Below are 20,952 nucleotides of genomic sequence, written 5' to 3'. Positions count from 1 at the left end.
ATATCACTATAGCATCTATGCCACCGTGGTATCATGAATACTGGTTCTGTGTTTTCATTGCTTTAGTGCAGGAATTTGGTATTTTCCTCCTGACTTCACATTTTCATTTACCCTCCCCAGGAGGAGAGTTTGCAAGGAATTAACCTCTAGTATAGTTATCCTTCTGTTTCTGCTTAGTATTACCAGAAATAGCACTTCTGAAACTGGAAAAGATTGTGTGCCTTGTCCATGTGTATTCCTGATATGTTGGCATCTTATTTGAAGCTAGTCTGGAATCCAGTGATTCCTTGATTGTTCGATATTATTAGTTCAGCCACTAGCCTCTCCTGGAAATCTCTTTTCAAAACACAGTAGTTGGCCATCATGACCTATTATCCAAAAATTGCTAACTAGCATAAAGGTGCATTTAAGTATAAACCAATAGCCCAGATTTGTGTATAGCAAGAGTGTGGGTTTTTTGTTTTGTTTTTTTTAAAGTTGTGACTTTTCTTCTTTTAATTCTGGCAAAATCTACAGACAGAGAAAGGGAGTTATGTCAGTAGCTACTCTCGAGAGGCTAGTTTCAAACTAGAAACAAAACCTAACGCCAGGCCTACACTCAAAAGTTAAATCACCCCAGCTACATTGCTCAGGGGTGTTGAAAAATTCACACTCCTGAGTGACATAATTAAGCCAACCTAACCCTGATGTAGACGGTGGTAGATCGACAGAAGAATTGTTCTGTCAATCTAGCTCTACTGCCTCTTGGGGAGGTGGATTAACTATGCCAGTGGGAGAACCCCTCTTATCGGCCCAGGTAGTGTCTATGCCAAAGTGCTACAGTGGCGCAGCTGTAGCTTTTCAAGTGTAGACAAGCCCTAATGCTCTGGTGTAAAAAAAATCACTCAAACTGAAAACTATTGATTTTTTTTTTCTGTGAAATTGACATTCCTCTAGGCTAGACATAATACTTATTTTTATTACTGTGTCAGTGTGGTGCTGTGGGTAACACGCTCACCTCTGGCCCAGAAAGATGTGTGCTTTAGTCCCACACCAGTTTTGACATTACTTTGCTGCCCTACTGACTGCCATTTTTAAGCTGAAATGTCAAACTGAGCTCCCTTCTGTACACCATTCTCTGCCTGTCTAGTGGGAAGCTAAAGAAACTATGGCATTTGGTTTCCTGGCCAAAACTTCCATTCATTTAATTCTAAAGAAAGTTTGTAATGTCTGTGTATTAACTATTATTGAGCATATTTGCTTGTTGGTCTTAGTATTTGGTTCATTCATTTTTTTCCATAGCTAAGGACTTTCAAATTAAGATATGATGTATTGTTTTAACCGGTGTTTAGAAAAGTCATGTCTTTCCTGCAAGTGACTTGTAACAGCATTACCAAGCAGGTCAGTGAAGTTGTGAGGCTTGTGCATATGTTCACAACACAAGGTATTGTAGAGACTAGAATAACCCACCTGATACTACACATACTTTGTTCTTACAGTTGGCACTGTGATTCCACACATTAGTGACCACACACTGGAAAATGAGGATCAGTCATGGTAAAGAGTATAGTTCATTCACTGCGCAAAGACGCTGAGAGTGTTGGGTGTTTTGGTTACGTACAACAACACTTTGTGGGGGAGAGAGGAATAGCCTGCACCAATTCCATCTTCTCCAGTAACCCTGTCCATTTCCTGACTAGATTTGTAATGCTGAAAGAACAGAGTATTTAAACAATGAGTGGCAGGTTTGTAAGGATGACAGTAAATAAGATGTTACTTTTGGGGGGCCAAGGAAAGGTGCCTTTACTGTTCTGAAGTAATAAACACTTCCATTCCATTGCCAAATTAAACTGTTTTTATTTTACTCTTAAGTACAAAATTGGTCCTTTTTCTAGTAATTTCTAATAGATGCCAGATTGTAAAGAATTGCTGAGGGAGCTAATCTGGTTCCTATTATTTAAATATATATAGATCTAATTAATGTTTGCGGCTTCTGATTTTGAGGCGTGAATTTGTAATGGGTACTTCCAAGAAGTCTCTACTTATCACAACTTTTAGGCTAGCGCTGATCACTGGTTTTGTGTGTGCTTCACTCTACTGGAAGGTAGATTAATTTTTATCCCCATGTGACTGAATGGAAAAACAATTATGAAAAAGTAATATAGTTCATATGATAATGACCAGTGTGTGTGTTGGCAGTACAGTCACTACTGAGATCTTTAATAATGTTCAAGCCTCACTTTTTTTAAAATTAATACTTCGATTAAAATATTACATTCTAGCCATATGTTAGCAAAACGGTGCTTTAAGCTCTTTGGCCTTGAAACAATGAATCATGAGGGATTACACTGACCCCCTAATCTGCAGTGTTCATCCTTTTCCAATAGTTCGCACACAGGAGCAAATTAAGTGCCTATTTTTTGTGTCAACCCTGAAGAGTATCTGGTTTTTCAGCCCTTAGTGACTTGTTAACAAACAGGTATCAGGACAAGCTGGTGAAGGCAGGCCGCTGGCCAGTCAGATGTGAAATAGCATCTCTTTACTAACTACAGTATTGATTCCCGCCTACCCTTGCAAACTGTGTAATTTTCTTTTCCCTGCTGCTAAACTCAGTAACAATGTATGAAGAGCTTTAGGGGCCCATCAATGCTCAAAAAGGCTGCTCTTCCCTGGCATTCTATTGATTTTTCTCAAAGGCTTTTAAATTGCTCCTTCATTTTACTCAAATGCTCATTTCATCTCTACTGGATGCCGGCATTTTTTCGTTGTGTTTAAACAATTGCTCCATTCACTGGGTTCCTAAACTGTGACGCCTTCTTATTACTGGGAGATAAACTGTTTAGACAGTTTTCCTTAATCTTGGATTAATCGTTCCTGTATCTGAATTGTGCTGCTCTGTATTCCTTCACTTCAAAAAATAAACTCTGTGAAGTCTTCTGATCTATCAACTGTGTGGATTCTATTTTCTCCCTCTATACTTCCCTTTCTCAGTTCGTACCCAGCTCTGCTTTCTTCATCCTTTTTGTTTGTGTATAATTTTAATCTCGCTCTTTTTTTGTGTGCATAAAATTGATAGGTTAGATCTATCCTTTCCCTGCATAGATGTGTTAATACTCCTGAGCCGTGTCGTTTTAATGCTGCTAAGGATAATATATTGCCTCTGACCTACCTGAAACAGCATAACCTATATTTTTGTCATCGTCCATGACCACTTTAGGTATACAAATGAAATTATAGGCTTCTTTATTAATAATATTTAGCGCCTTTGATTTTTTTCAAAGCTCTGTACAAATGTTAAGTAAACCTAATGTCACCCTTGTGCTGTTGCTATTCACAGATGGCGATATTGATCAAGAAAGGTTAGGTGACAAGCCCAAGACTACTTGACAAGTTATTGGCAGAGTGAGAACTAGAACGCTGGAGTTCTGGGATTCTAGCATGTTAGTCAGTCTGCTGCTTTTCAAAATTATACTTGCACTTGTTTTTCCAATCCATAACTTGATTTTTCTATTTTAAGATTAATTTTCCCATGAATTTGAATTGTCTTCAAACATAGACTGTCGATTTTGCCCTGACCAACACCATAATCCTACCTGTTTATATTACAATGACACCTATTGCCCCAGTCAAGGATGAGGGCCCCGTTATGCTAGTCCCTGTACCAAAAAGTAATGACAGTCCCTTCCCCTAAGAATTTATTTACTATCTAGGTTACTTAGGCCTTTTCCCTATTGTGGCACTCAATATTAGTAGTGTTAATGGTTATTCTAGTTCTGAAACTTTTAAGGCTTTAATAAAATTATCAACAGAAGTTTTCGACAGTGCTAAATTGACTCTAGTGCTGTTGTAGGAAGAAGAAAGTTGGATTTAGACAATTTAAATTTGGAACGGTGGGATATTTCAGAAGTGAGGCTTTTCCAGATTCAATAGTGGGAGGATAAGAACAAGGTCAAATTCCTTTTCCTTAGTGTGTGCTATCTAGTCTGTCCGAAATTAGCTAAGCATTTTGAAGCAATCTTAATTCCTGACTACGAAAATGCTATTGCATATCTAAGCAACCACTCTTCTCCAAACATGAAATTCCTGGGCACAATTTTTTTAAAATTCATTTTTTCAAAATTTACTTTACAGGGAGGGGGCGGAGTTGGGGTGGGGATTTCGGGGAAGGGATTGGAATGGGAGCAGGGAAGAGGCGGGGCAGGGGCGGGGCCTCATGGAAGGGGTGGAGTGGGGGCGGGGGCAGCCGGGCCGGGGGAGTGTCAGTGATGCGGCCCTCAGGCCAATGTACTAATCCTCATGTGGCCGTCTTGGTCATTTGAGTTTGAGACCCCTGCTTTACACGATAAACTCCTGTGCTCAGACTGGCAGCTTCTTGTTAGATTAAATAATAAGAATCTCAGTCTTTTACAAAAAGTTGAGTTAGGCCTTGCATCCAGAACTGTACTAGTTACCACAGTTGATATTAGATGTGATGGGATTTAATATAAATTCCATACTATATGGAAACTTGCAAGCTTTAGATGGGATTGTCTGCTCTTTAAAATGTTTTTTTTCCCTCTTTAAACAGAATGGCAAGACCCAGAATTCATGAGAGAGGTTGAAGCAGCTACTGGAGTAGATCTTGGATCCTCTAGGTACAGTGGGAAAGGAAAAGGAGGGAAGAACAAAGGGAAGAAGAGGAAATACCCAAATCTGACAGACTTGAAACAGGAGGCTAATACTTCTCGTTCACGGCTGGAGAAGAAAGTCTTCAATAAGTAAGATACTTACCTTATGTGAAGCCCCCAACCCCCACTTCATTGCCTTTTTTAAAATTTTGATTTTAGTAGCTGTTTCCACCGGAACAAGCAGCAAGGAAAAAGCCCTCACAGCTCGCTGCAGAAAAGTGGTGCCTTCTGTCTGCTGAGAGTGGGGGCATGGGGCAACAATAAGCTAATGAACAGGGTTATTCCTCAGGGAACACTTCACCATTGGCATTTATAAAACTGTATAAAGGACATTTATAGGTCTTCTGCTTGCTTTCCTTGAGCCTCCTGCTGTGTGGCAATGTGCTTCCTCTCTAGAATGTACTTGTTCATTGGCCAATGTCTGTGTCTGTGCAAGATATATAGGATTTGAGAGAAAGAGTTCCAGATGACATGGGATAAATTTCTCTAGCCTCAGTTTCATAATCCAGAATTTGTGATGTAACTCTGTAGTACACAGGTGGGAAAACTACAGCCTGTGGACCACATTAGGCCTGCGGGACCGTCCTGCCTGGCCCTTGAGCTTCCGGCCGGGGAGGCTAGCCCCCAGCTCCTCCCCTGCTGCCCCCCCTTCCCCGCAGCCTCAGCTCGCCGCACCCCAGCACGCTGGTCCGCCACGCTCCTGCTGCTCTGAGCTGCATGGTAGGGGAGTGGGGGGGTTGGATAAGGAGCAGGGGATCCCAGCAGGCATTCGGGGACAGGGAGCAGGGGGCGGTTGGATAGGCATGGGAGTCCCGGGGGGCCTGTCAGGGGGCGGGAGTGTGGATAGGGGGCGGGGCAGTCAGGGGACAGGGAGCAGGTGGGGGTTGGATAGGGGGTGGGGTCTCGGGGGGGGCGTTCAGGGGCGGGGGGTCCCGGGAGGGGGCAGTCAGGGGACAAGGAACAGGGGGTGTAAAATGGGTCGGGGGTTTGGGGAGGGGTGGTCAGGGGATGGGGAACAGGGGGGGTTAGATAGGAGGTGGGATCCCAGGGGGCAGTTGGATCAGGGGTTCGGGGAGGGGGTGGTCAGGGGATGGGGAACGGGGGGTTGGAGTCCCAGGGGGCAGTTAGGAGTGGGGGGCCCTGGGAGGGGGCGGTCAGGGAGCAGGGGATGTTGGATGGGTCGGGGGTTCTGAGGGGTGCAGTCAGGAGGCAGGAAATGGGAGGGGGTGGATAGGGGGCGGGGGCCAGGCTGTTTGGGGAGGCACAGCCTTCCCTACCTGGCCCTCCATACCGTTTCACAACCCCAATGTGGCCCTCGGGCGAAAAAGTTTGCCCACCCCTGCTATAGTAAGTGGCCCAATACTTCTTTATAATTCAGTAGTTTAGACGTAATGTAAGTCTAAAAATAAGGGATGTCCCTCTTCATATGAACAATTTAGAAGTATGCTCTGGGGTAGGGGTGAACGGCATTGACCAGTAAAAGGGCTTATGTTTGAGCTGTTTTGCTTTTGCCTGCAGTGGAGTCTTGGTGCTGGTTACTGGGTTGATCTCCCCCGACCTCTGACCACTTGCTAGGTTTCCGGAAGGCCATGTCTTCTCCCTCTCCTCGCATGTTACCATCCCTCATACCTTCTTGATCTTAGAGTTGGACTTTGACCCCAGCTGTACCTTAGCTGGACACAGGTACAACACCTCCCAGTTAAACATTTTTGATCTGGGACAAACCCGATCCTAGAGCATACAACCAAGCTTTGTATTTTCCTAGACTCCATTCCTTCTCAGAGCAGTAGTTCAACTGGGAAGGGTTGTGCAGGGGACTAAAGTCAACTGGGCCCCGATATCATCTGTAAAGCATGGAAGGAGGGTGGTAGGCTGCACACCTCTCCGCCATCCCAGGCTGCACAAAGTGGTCAGTAGGCTAGCGTAAATCGTGAAGGTGAACAGTGATAGAGAAGAAAGTCAAGCTATAGAGTATAAAGGGAAGTAAAAGACTAAAGGAAATGTGTTTCAAATGGTCTTCAATTTCTCTACTAGTCTTATCAAGGAGGGGGGGAAAGTGTGTCACACTCTGTCCTCCCTCCTTTGTTTCTTATGGCAGGCTGACGCACTGCTTTGCTGTTGCTCTTTTTTACCTCCGTTAAGAATTAGGCGTTGGGGTCCATTAAATGTGCAGTAAACCGGTTAGTAAAATAAGCAATTAAAGATAATTAAAGCTGTACAAATCTATGCAGTAAACTTAAACCTGTTCCTGTGTCACACAATAAATAAGAATTTGGTCCAAAGCAGCCAAGGCTGGGAGGAAAGGTTGGTTACTGCTCTTCTCCCCTGAACTCCTAGCTGACAAGACACATGCTGGGTATTCAGGCACCCAGAATAAAACTACAAGTAGCTTCTGTTAGTTCTTACGCACTAGTATTCATCAGTCTCAGTAACTCTCCATTGTAATTGAAATGTCATTATAGTCTGAAAAGTACTTGGTGAAAATAGAGCCTTTCTTAACAGATCTGCCCCTAGCATGTATTCAGAGTTCTAGCGACTTACTTCCCTGACAAAACTACATTTATTAGCGTTTATTCTTGTTAGCCCTAATAAACCATTGCAGCTATGGGAGAGGGAGCTGGAGCCTACTCTGTTTCATGAATCAACAGAATCATAAGCTGAATGTCAGTTATAGAATCGTTATTAGTAGTCCCAGAGAGAACTCAGGTTGATTTTCAGATCACAGGTTGTGTTTGCAGGGCTCACAAAAACCTTTAAATTGGACAGCTGGGATCTGAAAATCACCAGCAAAACATGGAACCCCTTGGTATTCTTTTACAGAGTCACTTTTTACAGGTTGAGACTTGGCTGAATTTTCCCCCTAAACTTCATGTTTTAAAAATATTACCCTGTGGCTGATTTGTTTTTGAAACTTATAGCTAGTTTCTGCATTCGCACCCAAATCTCCTCCCCCCAGAATCTTTCTTCACTTTTATGGCCCAAGTCCCATCTTCTTGTGCTAGTAGCAGAACAAGCAACATGAAGGGAGCTGAAGCATTGTGACCTGTGCTGCTACTGTTCTCATCCCAGTCTCCTGTTCAGGGACATGGGGAGAAGCACCTCTGCTGTGCCAACCTGATGAAAAGGTGGTGCAGGAGAGTAGCACCCAGCTGGAGCGTTCAGTGCCAACCAGCAAGCAGTGAAGCTGAGCCTCTGTCCCCAGCCCAAATTCCTGTAATCACCCTATGGGCCTTTGTTAGTGCTTCTAGGAGGGGAATCTGCTGTCTCTCTCTACTTCTTCCGAAGAAGTGAGAGTTGGAGAGTTTGCATCCCCTGCTGAGAGAGAGGCTTAGGTGGAGATTCACAATATTGTTTCCATTCCTCTCCCATTTCCTCCAACCTGTTGCATTCAGGCAGTCGCTGCTGCCCTCTGGTGCTCTTGGGGCCACTTTTGCCAACTGCATAGGAAACTGTCTGGATGGGGAGTATGGGCTGGCACATTTCTCTTTAAAGAGAGCAAATTAGTAAGGGATGCCAAAATAAGTAATGTGGGCATGGATGTATATATGTGTATGTGTATGTATATGTATATATCTGCGCATATATATTTAAAGATTGGTCATGATCACGTTCACTTACTGTCTGCATCTACAGCTCTCACTCAAGCTAGGCTAACTCGAAGGAAGTTAACTTGAGTGTCAGTAACTTGAGCTAACACTACATTGAAGACATGCCCACAAACAAGGGAGGTCTCTCTGCTGTCATAGACTTCCAATGGAAGGCTGCATCCCATCATCCTGACTTACAGAGCTGTTTACTTAGTTTTAGACTTGTTAAGGATGAAATCAGACCTTTGTCTTTTTACAGAGATTATTCTCTTGTGAGGCATTCTGATACTGTGGTGATGGGTACTATATAAGAACTTGGAGAGAGAAACTTCAGCATGTTTCAAACAGGATAGCAGTTGTATGTGCCTAGAAACTTTCAGACCCTGACTGGTGTGACCAATGCAAGTGAAACAGAGTAACCAAGTTACCAATTCAAGAGGCAGAGTACCACAAAACCACTGATCCCGGACTATGATGTCCTGAACATCAGACTGTGTTAGTTAAACACCATCGAAGGGACAGCATTTGTTTTAAAATTCTGCATTTTTCCTTGTTTGATGCAATGGGTATTATAACTTAAAAAAAAAAAAATCCACATTGCTTTTCTGGCTTTTGGTCAAAAAATGGCACATTTTCTGTGAGATTCTCATATTATCTGGTCTTCGCCTGAGGGGTTAATAAGCCATAAAGTTCTGCTAATCAGAATTTCACATCAGCCTTTACAAAATAAATTTAAAAAGCTGTTTTTAGTTTACTGTGCTTCGTGCTAATGATTTTGAGTGTGTGTTTGAGCCAGGCGTGGGGAATCGAACCTGTCATGTTTTAATAGGTTTCATGGTTTGCAGCACTAAACGAGATGATAACCTTGGCTCTTTATAACAACCCCAAATTACGTGAAATGTACAGGTGATAAACCCAGGCTCTAGTCTGCCAATAAAGTTAAGTGAAATTGCACACAGATCGTCAGAGTGGGATCTCATTTCATTTACAGTATCGCACAACCCAGTGGTGCTAATGTAAAACCTACATGACATGAAAGCGTCAAGGCAACTGTGCAGTGCTAAAGACTCACTTTTGTCCTACCAATTAGATAATATTTGAAGTGCAAAACCATGATCCCATTTTTCTTATTCTGGCAAGAACAGAGCTACAATCCTTGTTAACTTTGCTGGTAGAGTTTTTGTTAAAGGGACACTACTTTCAAGGTGTTTGTTTCAGAATATTGACATCTGTTACAACTGCTGCTGAGAAGATCTTTACCCTGTCCATTTAAAAGCAGTATTAAGAAGTTTCTTCTGTTTTCAGAGGTTTCAAAATGGTTTTCAGAGTGAAGCAGTTAGTTATACAGGGGCAATTAAAGTGTGTCTCATGGTGCTCAGCTACCATGGAGATAGTTTTGGTATAAAAACCCAGATAGAACAGAATAATACTAAGATGTGACCCTGCAAAATGTTGGGTGCCCTTTATTCATTGAGTTCAATGAGCACCTTGGAGACCAGGCCCTGGTTCTACAACACATCCTGCAGTCACCCTCACCTTTCATTATTATTTGTATTACCATAGTACTAGGAGCCCTTGTCATGGCTTTGAGATAGAAATACAGTCTGGAAAGAGTACGTATTCTAGCATGCAGTATGTGACTGTGATGGTTCTCAAGGCACCTCGGACTGCAAATCACCTTGTTACCTCCTGCCTCCAGAGTGAGGAAGTCTTTCTTGTAGCTGTGTATCAGCTCCCTGCTACCATCAGCCTTTCAGTCACTCAAGCACTTTTCTCTGGGCTTTGCCAGCCCTAACTTCGCCTTGCAGGTCAACAATAGGTGTATGCCATTCCCTGAGTCCCTTTGAATCATTCCCCTGTGATATCCAGCCCCTGACACTGGCTACTCACAGAAATCCCAGATCCTCTGTATCCAGAGGTGCAGTGTCCCTGACTTACCAGTTTTACCTTATGCAACTGCTTCTGTAAACGGCACAGCACTTGAGGACATCTGATAAAATAAAAGTAGGTTTATTTTAAAAAGAACAGGGATTTAACTCGAGACAGGAGAGCGTGGGGGAGAAGGAGACTGCTTGTGCACAGCAGGCACCACTCCAGGCATGAAACATTGGTCCTGGCCACCAGCAGTCACTAAAGATCCCATTCTACTTCTTGCAAGTATAGGGGCGTTAGCTGTACTGTCCTGGTTAGCTTGAGTTGTGGACAATTATCCATCCTGCCTGCATGAATTTACCTTGCTAGATACGCTTCTTTGAGTGCTTGCACATGTCCATTCACTGTGGCTGGGTGTGCACACCACGTTGCCGGAGAACTCTTTTCCCTCACACCACACCACACCACAGTTGCCGGAGAACTCTTTTCCCTCAGAGGTACCTGTCAGGGTGGCCTGAGTGCCCTTTGTCCCCCACGTGCCACTGCGTGCTGGTAGAAGAGGGTAGATCTGCCCCCAACCCATTCAGTTCCTTCTTACTCCCATTGATGGCTGTCGAAGCAATCTCAGACTTGTCATAAGGGCTTCTCTCACTCCTATCATATATTGCTGTTAGGAATTTGTTAAGCTGAAGTTAGTTTTAGCAATATATTTTAGTCTTAGGTCTTTTTGGAATAGTTTTTCATCTTTTGGTACTGGGATTCGTACCAGAATGATGCCACACTCACCAGATTTTAAGTCCTGCAGGACTTGTGCTAAACCTATGCCGATCAGTGACAAATGTTTGGGAGAATTCCACAAGTGACAAATGTCACATCTGTAAGGGATTTAAGCCCCATTCAAAGAAAGTAGCGAGCCTCAGGTGTTTACTCATGCAACACTTCACCCTCCATCAGATTCATCTCACTTGGAGAGCACCCCAAGTACATCAGCTTCGGTATGGAGTGCACTGGAGATGTCTGCAGCTCCTTCGTCCATTCTTTAAGCTTGGTATCTCACTTGGGTGTGTCCGTGCCAAAGCCAAATAGAGGCAGAGCCTCTATGAGACATTTTGTCAAGAGTCACTCGCTGGAGCATTCTTCAGCTAAAAAGGGATCGCTGCCTCCGGAGCCTGTGTGAAGTCTGTTGAGGGTGCCCCTGAAGATCTCTGTGGCAGAGCCATCAGTCATTGTCACTCCCAACCATCCGCAAGGGACTTGCTTAGCCTCTCAATATCAGTATCCCTGGAAGTACAAAAAGGTTTACAATCAGTCGCGATGCCTACAGCGCCTGCATCAGGGACGCACGGTACCGTTATCTGCCAAGCTTCTGTAAAGGCCAATGCAATCGAAAGGCAAGCCTCCAATGATATCCCCAGTACTGCCATCTCCAGGTTTGGGTGACTTATCCCCAAGTCCCAGCTGGTTCTGCCCCCCTCCCCCACTGTTGTCAGACATTTCGAATTCTTTCTTTTTGAAACTCAGAGATACATTCATCTGTGCCCCATCCAAGACAGAGGGCATACCTTCCATCAGAGACTTGGGGACCATGGGTCATGCAACAGTTGCAGCGCTGGCCTTCCCTTAAGGGGCAATGGTCCAGTCAAGGATGGGTCCGAGGCCCATATCAGTGGCCTTTCTGGACACTGGGCCTCACTCCTCCCACTAAGGCCTCCCGACAACCATCTTATACCTTGTCATCCGGAGCAATCCAGTGACATCAGCAGTGAGAGCAGCATTCTCCACAACCTGGTACTGATCTCAGTACTGAGAAGCCAGAAGTCACTCAGTTGGCTTCCCCGCCACAAGTCATGGAGTAGCCCCTACGTCAGAATCCTGTGGTGTCCTCTTCCTTGTTGTTAAACAAGGCTATTGACGTGGCAAGCAATTCTCCACTGCCAGAGGACCCCTCTGCTCATCAGGATCTATTGAGAAGGGCAGCCTCTGTTCTTGACATTCAGGCAGAGGAGGTACATGAAAGCTCTCACAAGATGGTGGACGTTCTGGTACTGGCAGCTTCTGCCAGTGTGGCTCTACTGATTAGCAAAGCCATTGTGGAGCCACATAAGGCTGTCCGGCAGATACCATTCTCCTTACTCTTCTCCCCTCCCCACCCCCACCCCCAGCAAAGCGAAAGGAAGTACTATATCCCTGTTAAGAGGTATGAGCATCTGTACTCTCATCCTGTTAACTGCTGCTAACAAACAGGAGAGACAAGGACATCAAGCATCGGCACCAAAAGGCAAAGATTTGAAGAGGCTGGACTTGTTTGGATGCAAATTTTATTCTACAGGGAGTCTGCAACTTAGAATTGCAAACTGTGAGGCACTCCTGAGCCATTATGACTTCACTCTCTGGGATAACATTGTAAAATTTAAACACAAGTTACCAGAGGACTGTAGGCAGGAATTTGCAGTAGTGGCAGGATAAAGGCAAGCTAGTCGCCAGAACTGCTTTTGGAGGGCACAGACACAATGGCTCGTACCATGGCATCAACCATTTCTGTGAGCTATTTATGGTTACAGTCATTTAGGCTCCCCACAGAAGTTGAGCTGACTATCCTGGACTTCCCTTTCAGAGGTCCCTCTTTTTTTTCAGATAAGACTGATGATAGGCTCTATAGCTTAAAAGATTCCAGGGCAGCATTAATATATTTTGGAATCTGTACTCTGGCGACAGAGAAAACAGTTTCCTCCTCAACTTCCCATGCAGACACCAGGGTTTTACTGGCCAGTCTCAAGATCTGCTGAAGAAAAAGGGAAGGAGTTATAGGTGACGACATCCACTGTCCTTCGCTTTAGCATCAGTGGGCACATCCTGTCCAGCCACCTCCTCCAACAGACATTCCGATGTGTTGGTGGAGGGTAGCATACCAGTTACCGTAGTTCTATCTGTTACCTGTTTTTGTTTGCAAATCGCTTTTCCCACTTCCTACGTTCTTTGGCCCATGTAACATCAGATCAGTGGGTCTTAAGCACAGTAGAACTGGGATATTCCTGCCAGTTCATTTCTATCCCTCTTTCCCATCCTCCTTCCCCAGGCCTCTTCAGGGACCACTCTCACTGCACTGTCCAACAGGAGGTCCAGTTGCTTCTTCAGGCAGGGGCCATAGAGAAAGTCCTGCTGGGCCTCAGTGAGAAAGGTTTCTGTTCCCACAAGTTCTTTACCCCCAAAGCAAAAGAAGGTCTCAGGCCTATTTTAGATCTGAGAGTACTGAACAAATTCCTGAAGAACCTACATGGTTACTCTAGCATCGATTATTCCCTTCCTGGAACAGGGGAACTGGTACTCTTGCCTTCAACTTAAAGGACACTTACTCCCATGTTGCAATATGACAACCATCAGAACCATCAGCTTTGTGGCAAATGGGTTGTATTATCAATTCATGATGCTCCCATTTGGTATCTCAGCTGCTGCGTGGTTTTGCACAATGTGTGGCTGTGGTAGCAGCTTATCTACAAAAATCAGGAGTCCATGTCTTTCCACACCTGGATGACTGGTTGACCAGAGGTTGGTCCGAGGCTCAGGTATTATCCCGTGTATCCACCATCCTGTCCACATTCAATCCACCATTTATGCTCCTAGTAAATTGGGACAAATCAATTCTAAAAATGGTACAGATGATACAGTTTAACAGAGGCCAAGGCCTTGCTATCAAAATCCAGGTTAGAAACACTACAAGGGTGAGTACTGTGACTGAAGCATATCCTCTCACCATGACACGCAGCTGCCTCAGTCTCCTGAGTCACAAGGCCATGTGTATCTATGTGGCTGAACACACCAGGCTGCATCTCAGAAAGCTGCAAACGTGACTAGTGTCTGTGTATGACACAAGTTGCCATTTGGACAAGGTGGTTCGAGTGCCAGTGTCAGTTTTGTTCTCTCTGGATTGGTGGGTGGACCCTCTGAAAGTCTCAGTGGAGGTCCTCTTTATCCCCCTGCTGCCAATCCTTAATCTAGACACAGACACGTCAGCCCTGGGATGGGAGACTTATATGGGGTCCCTGCAGACTCAAGGTTTCTGGTCATCTCAAGATCTAATAGGTCATATAAATGCCAGGTAGTTAAGAGCTGTACAACTAGTCTGTTCTGCTTTTCTCCCACTTATAATAGGAAAGCACTTGTTAATTCTAACAGTCAACTCTGTGGCTATGTTTTACATAGGGAGGAGCACAGTCAACCCAGTTATGCCAAAAAAACAATTCAGCTCTGTGACTTTTGCATAACCAATTCAGTTAATCTCAGGGCTGCTTACCTTCCATGGAAGCAGAACATATTAGTAGATCATCTGAGCAGGACCTTCTTCAATCACAAGTGGGCTTTATACTCTGGCATCACCAGATCCATCTTCCAACTCTGGGGGACTCCCCAGGTGGACATGTGTGCAACAAAGCCCAACAGAAAATGCCATTCATTTTGTTCCTGGGGAGGTCTCAGCCCAGGCTCATTGACAGATACTAACCTGGAAGGACCCCCTCCTGTACACCTTCCCTCCTATTCCCTTGCTGTCCAGAATGTTGTTCAAAGTCAAAAAAAAGACCACTCTCGTGTCATTCTTATAGCACTAGTATGGCCCCAACAGTGCTGGTACATGACATAAGAATATAAGACTGGCCATGCTGGGTCAGATCAATGGTCCATCTAGCCCAGTATCCTGTCTTCTGACAGTGGACAATGCCAGGTGCTTCAGAGGGAATGAACAGAACAGGCAATCACTGAGTGATCCATCCCCTGTCATCCACTCCAAGCTCCTGGCAAACAGAGGCTAGGGACTATCAGAGCATGGTGTTCCATCCCTGACCATCCTGCTGAATAGCCATTGATGGACCTATTCTCCATTAACCTATCTACTTCTTATTTTAACCCTGTTATATTTTTGGCCTTCACAACATCCTGTGGCAAAGAGTTCCACAGGTTGACTGTGCCTTGTGTGAAGAAGTACTTCCTTTTGTTTGTTTTAAACCTGCTGTCTATTAATTTCATTTGGTGACCCCTAGTTCTTGCGTTATGAGAAAGAATAAATAACATTTCCTTATTCACTTTCTCCTCACTAGTGAAGACTTTTGTGACAAAGTTCCTCCTCTACCTTGGTGGGTCTTGCGCTTATTGGCGGATTTGCTCGCCTCGGAGATTCACGGCAGCCCTCAGTTTGGCCATTTTTGTAAACCCACAGTCCAGGTCAACTTTTCCTGTGTCTGACCAGGAGTTGGGAGGTTTGGGGGGAACCCGGGCCTGCCCTCTACTCCGGGTTCCAGCCCAGGGCCCTGTGGAATGCAGCTGTCTAGAGTGCCTCCTGGAACAGCTGTGCGACAGCTACAATGCCCTGGGCTACTTCCCCATGGTCTCCTCCCAACACCTTTTTTATCCTCACCATAGGACCTTCCTCCTGGTGTCTGATAATGCTTGTACTCCTCAGTCCTCCAACAGTATGTGTTCTCACTCTCAGCTCCTAGTGCTTCTTGCTCCCAGCTCCTCACACATGCCACAAACTGAAGTGAGCTCCTTTTTAAACCCAGGTGCCCTGATTAGCCTGTCTTAATTGATTCTAGCAGCTTCTTGATTGGCTGCAGGCGTTCTAATCAGCCTGTCTGTCTTAATTGTTTCCAGAAGGTTCCTGATTATTCTGGAACCTTCCCTGTTACCCTACCCAGGGAAAAGGGACCTACTTAACCTGGGGCTAACATATCTCCCGTCTATCACTCTCCTGTAGCCATCCAGCCCGACCCTATCACACTTTATAGACCTCTTATCATATCCCCAACCTTAGTCAGCTCTCTCTTCCGAGCTGAAAAGTCAGTCTTTTTAATTCCTTCTCATACAGAAGCTGTTCTATACCCCTGATCATTTTTGACCCTACTAACCTTGTTAATCAAGCCTCTGCTGTCACTCCCACTGGATCCAGATGTGATTTCTCAGGACCATGGCCACCTGCTCCATCCCATCCAACAAGCTCTACACATAATGGGCCAACCAGTGTACACTCAGAGAATCTCATCCTGTATCTCTTCATGCATTCATTTATGCTACCGATAGGCTAATATAACCCCAACAGATAGAGTATTGACACGTTGTACTAGAGCGCAGGCAACTTCAGCAGCTTTCTTGGAGCAGGTGTTGATCATAGACATTTGTAAAGCATCAACTTGGTCATCAGTGCACACTTTTGCTTCTCATTATGCCATTTCCCGTCAGTTCAAGGACAATGCCATTTTCGGATGGGTTGTCCTAATATTGCTGTTCAGGTAGACTCTGACCCCCACCTCCATGTTTATCTGCCTGTTTGTCACCTATATGGGAATGGACACATACAAGCACTCAAAGAAGAAAAAACTGTTACCTACCTTTCTGTAACTGGTTTTGGTTTTTTTGAGATGTTACACATGTCCATTCCACGACCCTACATCCTCTCGCTATTGGAGTTTATCCAGTATGAAGGAACTGAGGGGGTCGGGGCAGCTCTGTCCTCTCATACCAGCACACAGTGGTGTATGGCAACAAAGCTGCCTCAACTGGTGCCACTGAGGGAAAAAGTTCTCCAACAACTGCGCAGGAGGCGCGCGCACACATACACACACACACACACACACACACATTCTGAAATGGACACATGCAACACATCTCGAAAAACAACAGTTACAGAAAGGTAGATGTGACCGGTTGAACCCCCCCCCCCCTTCCGGGGTGCCACCTGATGTATTGGGGTCCCACTGAGTCTGCCCATTCCACCAGTCTGGGCTCCCTCACCCTGTCCTGCTGCACGTGCGCACACAGGTAGGGACACACCCAGCTGCAGAATCACACACAGTCTGCAATCAGTTCTGTGTAGGAGGACTCAGCCCAGGGAATTGCCCAGCACTCTGGTGCACACACCGTCTGAAGTGTAAACCCAAAATGATATTGTCTTGTGCTGTGTAGAGATCTGTTACAGCGTAAGCTCATGAAATTCGCTCCCTCCCTCAATGTGTAGGAAGATATGCACAGCTTTTTGCCCCCCACCCAGTTATGAATTGCACAAACTGGATTTTAGAACAAAAACCAAGTTTATTAAGTATAAAAGATAAAAATTAAGTGATTATAAGGGATAGCAAACAGAACAAAGCACATTACTAAGCAAATAAAACAAAACATGCAAACTAAGCTTGATACGCTAAAGAATACTGACTACAAATAATAAATTCTCACCCTAAATGTTGTTTTAAGCAGGTTGCAGAATTTCTTTGTGGACAGACAGCTCTTGTTTGCAGCTTAAAACTCCAGGTATATCCTTCACGGGCCAGATGCCCTTCCCAGCCCGGGCTCAGCCCCTCTCCCCGCCCCTCCCCCCAAGTTTAGTTCCTTTGTTTCTTCAGGTGTTTTCAGCAGTCTTCCTTCTCGGGCGGGGAGGAAGTGGAGAAGAACCAAGATTAACTCATTCTCCAGCCTTAAATAAGATTTACGTATGGTGGGATTCCTTTGTTTCCTAGCTTGACCCCCACCCCATTTCAGTGGCAAAATATCAGAAGTCCAAAATGATGTCCAGTACCAGGTGACGTGATCACCTGACCCTGCAGTGTCAAAGCAGCAGCCCAGGAAACTTCTCAGGCTCATCCAGGCTGTTTGCATACTGTCTGGTGGACGTTCTCCAGGTGAAAACACAGTTGTAATTATTACATAGTCAATATTTCTAGCTTCAGATAAAGAAATGATACATGCATATAAATTAGATAATCACAGTCAGTAAATCATAACCTTTCCAGTGATACCTCACATGACCCATCTTGCATAAAACATATCTTAGTTATGCCATATTAATATCATAACAATATTTCTGTGAAAAATATGGGGCGTAATGTCACAGTAGGTAACCGTTTATTTACAAGGTATTATTCTCCACTTTCTTTTAAGGTATTGTAGTGTTTGTGAGAGTTAAATAGCTGCCATATTCCATCCTAGAAGTGGGATAGGGGGAGGAGTGAAGAAATTCCTTTTCTTTATATAGTAGCAAAACATTTGGGGAACCTTTGAAAGGAAGGTTGCAATAAAGTGTGTCTTTTTAATTGAACAGCAAGCCCTTTAAAAGGCATCTCTAAATAAAATATTCATCTAGTTTTGAGTTCTGGTATTGTAGAGTAAATGTTCTTTTGATAAGAAAAACTACTCTTAAGAAATTTCTTTGTGACAAGACTTCTTGATTCTGCATTGCATAGTCTCTCCCTTTTCTAAAAGCATATTCTCTAGAATTTCAAAGGTGGGATTTTGCAGAAGTGCCTTCGGAGCACAAGTCTGATTGAAAACTAATGAGACTTGTGCCCCTGAGCCATTTAAGTGCTTTTGAAAATCCCACTTCAAAGGTTTGTCTACCAAGGATGGTGCTGTAATGAGGGTAGAATGTACAACCATTAAACCGAAAGAGTTTAATTTGTTTACTCCTGTTAATAAAGCCACTGTTGAATTTAAACTATTTGTATTGTTGCAGCTAATTTAGTTAACATGACAGATTTGTTCTGCCTCATCAGTGCAGTGCTCAGAGGTCTGATTAGTGATTAATCATACCCCGCTCCATTTTTTTGCTAACATTAATAAACATTTCCCATGACTCTACATATAGAATCAACTTAGCTGTTAACTTGTTTTCAACCACCTCTTGCTTTTTCTTACAGAGAGGCCATAAAACGGGTGGCAAAAGCAATGAATCGAATGGACCGGAAGAAGCATGAGAAGTTTGCAAACCAGTTTAACTATGCATTGAATTAAGTTTTAAGAAAACAGAGAACCAAAGAGGAGAATTAACAGGACTGCAGCTGTACAAATCATTTCTCAAAAGCCTTTATATTCAAACTAAAATGTTGTGCTCTACATTTTTACTGGGGCTATTTTTTAATTAGTGTCAACTTCTTCTAGTAACTTATTAATATTTGATGATGAACATGAATTTTAGCAAAGACGTGGCTGTACATAATTGAATGCATTTAACAATTTGATTACTTGGAATTTACATTAAATGGAACAAGCTTGATGGCTTGTACTTATTCTAATTAAAATGCTCAGATATTTTCCTTTCCTAGTGGACGGATACAATTTTTACACTTTGGTGTCAACAAAAGAGGCTGTTTAAAGTTTGCCTTCAGCAAGGATTTCTCCTAAGCTCTTGAGCCTGGTCTGAACTCAAAAAGTTTACCGTTTAAGCACCATCCTGCCTCTAGAATGCCTGTAAAAATGCCATCCCCACATACAAAAGGATTCCTAACAGTTGACATGCATTCAGAAACCAATGGGATGAGACTTACTTTCAACAGGTCTAAGAATCACTTCAGTCTGAATAGTTTTAGTACCAATGTGAAGTTGCTGAAATAACTTAGTCCTCCTGTTATCATCCCACAGTGCATCTGTGGCCTTTTCAGATCTTCCAGACCCACTGCTTCTGGGAGTTGTGCCATGAACTGTGGGATAGGTACCCATAATGCATTGCAGTTGAAATGGTTTAGAAGAGCACTACTGTGGAGCAAAAGTGTGAGGGTTTTTAAAGTGATTCTGCAGGGCTAGTTTGAAAGCAGTGAATTGCTTGTGCTTAAACAAAGTCTGTCCAACCACTTCATTTCTGTAGGATAGAAATGGAGTTCACGTGTCTGATGGGTACTTTACTTGCTATGGCTGCATCTCAAGCAGGGTGAATGGAGCACTGAACACAAGGCTTCAAGGTCGGGGGATGAAGTGCTGAGCAAGTCAGGAAGGAGGGAGGGATGTGACATTTAAAGTTGTATTTTCATGGGTACTACGTACGAGTTTTTGATAAAATACTGAATCAGAATTGTTTCTCCTGCTCTGAATGGTGTTGGCTTAGTCTGCTCTTGCCTGTTTCAGGTGCTCTTCGAAGTATTAAAGGAATTAAAAATCTTCAGTCTAGCTACTGACCAGATCTGACAATAGCTAATTTACAACTTTGGCAAATACATATCTTGACATGTGCAAGCACCACTTGGAAAGCAGTTAATACTGAATCTTGATCGTTTATCTTGAAGTGGTTTGCAGCTTGGGAGACTTTTCCTTTTTCTCTGTGGTACAAGTATTTAGAAGCTAACTAAATCACAACTAAAGTTCCAGATATTTCATTGGGATTTTGGAACCTCTAAGGCCTTGACTACACTAGGAAATAATTTTGTCAGTTAGCCCAGCTGACTGGGCAATGAATGCAATTTAACTGTAAGCATAGACAAGAACAAATTATGATCAACATTGGATTAGTTGAATCAACCACTTAAATGTTTCATCTGCTGGCATAGGCAAAGTCCTGCGTTTGAATGCTATCCAGGGGATTAGAAGCTGAGTGATTGTCATACAGCAGGAAAGAATTGTCGAGTAGTTAGGGCACTGGCTTAGGATATGGGAAATAAGAGTTCATGTCCCTGCTCTGCCACGGCCCTCCTTCATGATGTTGGGAAAGTCATTGTCTCAGTTCACCATCTGTAAAATAGGGATGTAGTTCTTCCCTATCTCATAGGGGGTGTTTTGAGGATAAAAGATTGTGAAATGCATGGAGAACTACTGTTCCTTTTGTGGGTCCTTAAAGGAAGAACACACGGAAACTACTGAAGCAAGCATCACCATCATAGCGGCCCCCGGCTATCCCCAATGGATGTCCTGACTAGACCGGGCCAGATAGAGGGGGCCGGATGACATCACGCATCTACCAGCTCTAGCTGAATCCCAAGCACCAACTGGGATGAAAGGGGATTGGACTTTAACAACAACAGCTCCAGCCCATCTCCGCTAACTTATCTTTCCCTCCAAAAGGACAGTTATTACCATCTAAGAGACTGTCAAACAAGGGGGGC

The 20,952-nt window shown here is 44.0% G+C and overlaps 1 protein-coding gene across 5 annotated transcripts in view; it reads left to right on the top strand.

The window, feature by feature from the left end:
* The window catches only part of UVSSA (UV stimulated scaffold protein A), a 94,425-nt gene extending 75,249 nt beyond the window's left edge, over positions 1–19,176 (top strand). For 4 of the 5 annotated variants that reach the window (XM_007063697.4, XM_037898249.2, XM_027826171.3 and 1 more), the window contains 2 exons: positions 4,547–4,736; positions 18,781–19,176. In XM_007063697.4, the coding sequence (XP_007063759.2) occupies positions 4,547–4,736; positions 18,781–18,874 (284 nt within the window). In that variant the 3' untranslated portion in view covers positions 18,875–19,176. Of the gene's footprint in view, positions 1–3,316; positions 3,420–4,546; positions 4,737–18,780 lie in introns of those variants that run through there. The other variant, XR_005225249.2, reaches the window with a different exon arrangement.
* The last annotated feature ends 1,776 nt before the right edge of the window (positions 19,177–20,952 follow it).

Source organism: Chelonia mydas, chromosome 4, assembly GCF_015237465.2.
Source record: "Chelonia mydas isolate rCheMyd1 chromosome 4, rCheMyd1.pri.v2, whole genome shotgun sequence".
NCBI classification, from domain to species: Eukaryota; Metazoa; Chordata; order Testudines; family Cheloniidae; genus Chelonia; species Chelonia mydas.
Note: the sequence above shows the minus strand (reverse complement) of the source record. Positions and strands in the feature narration are given on the sequence as shown.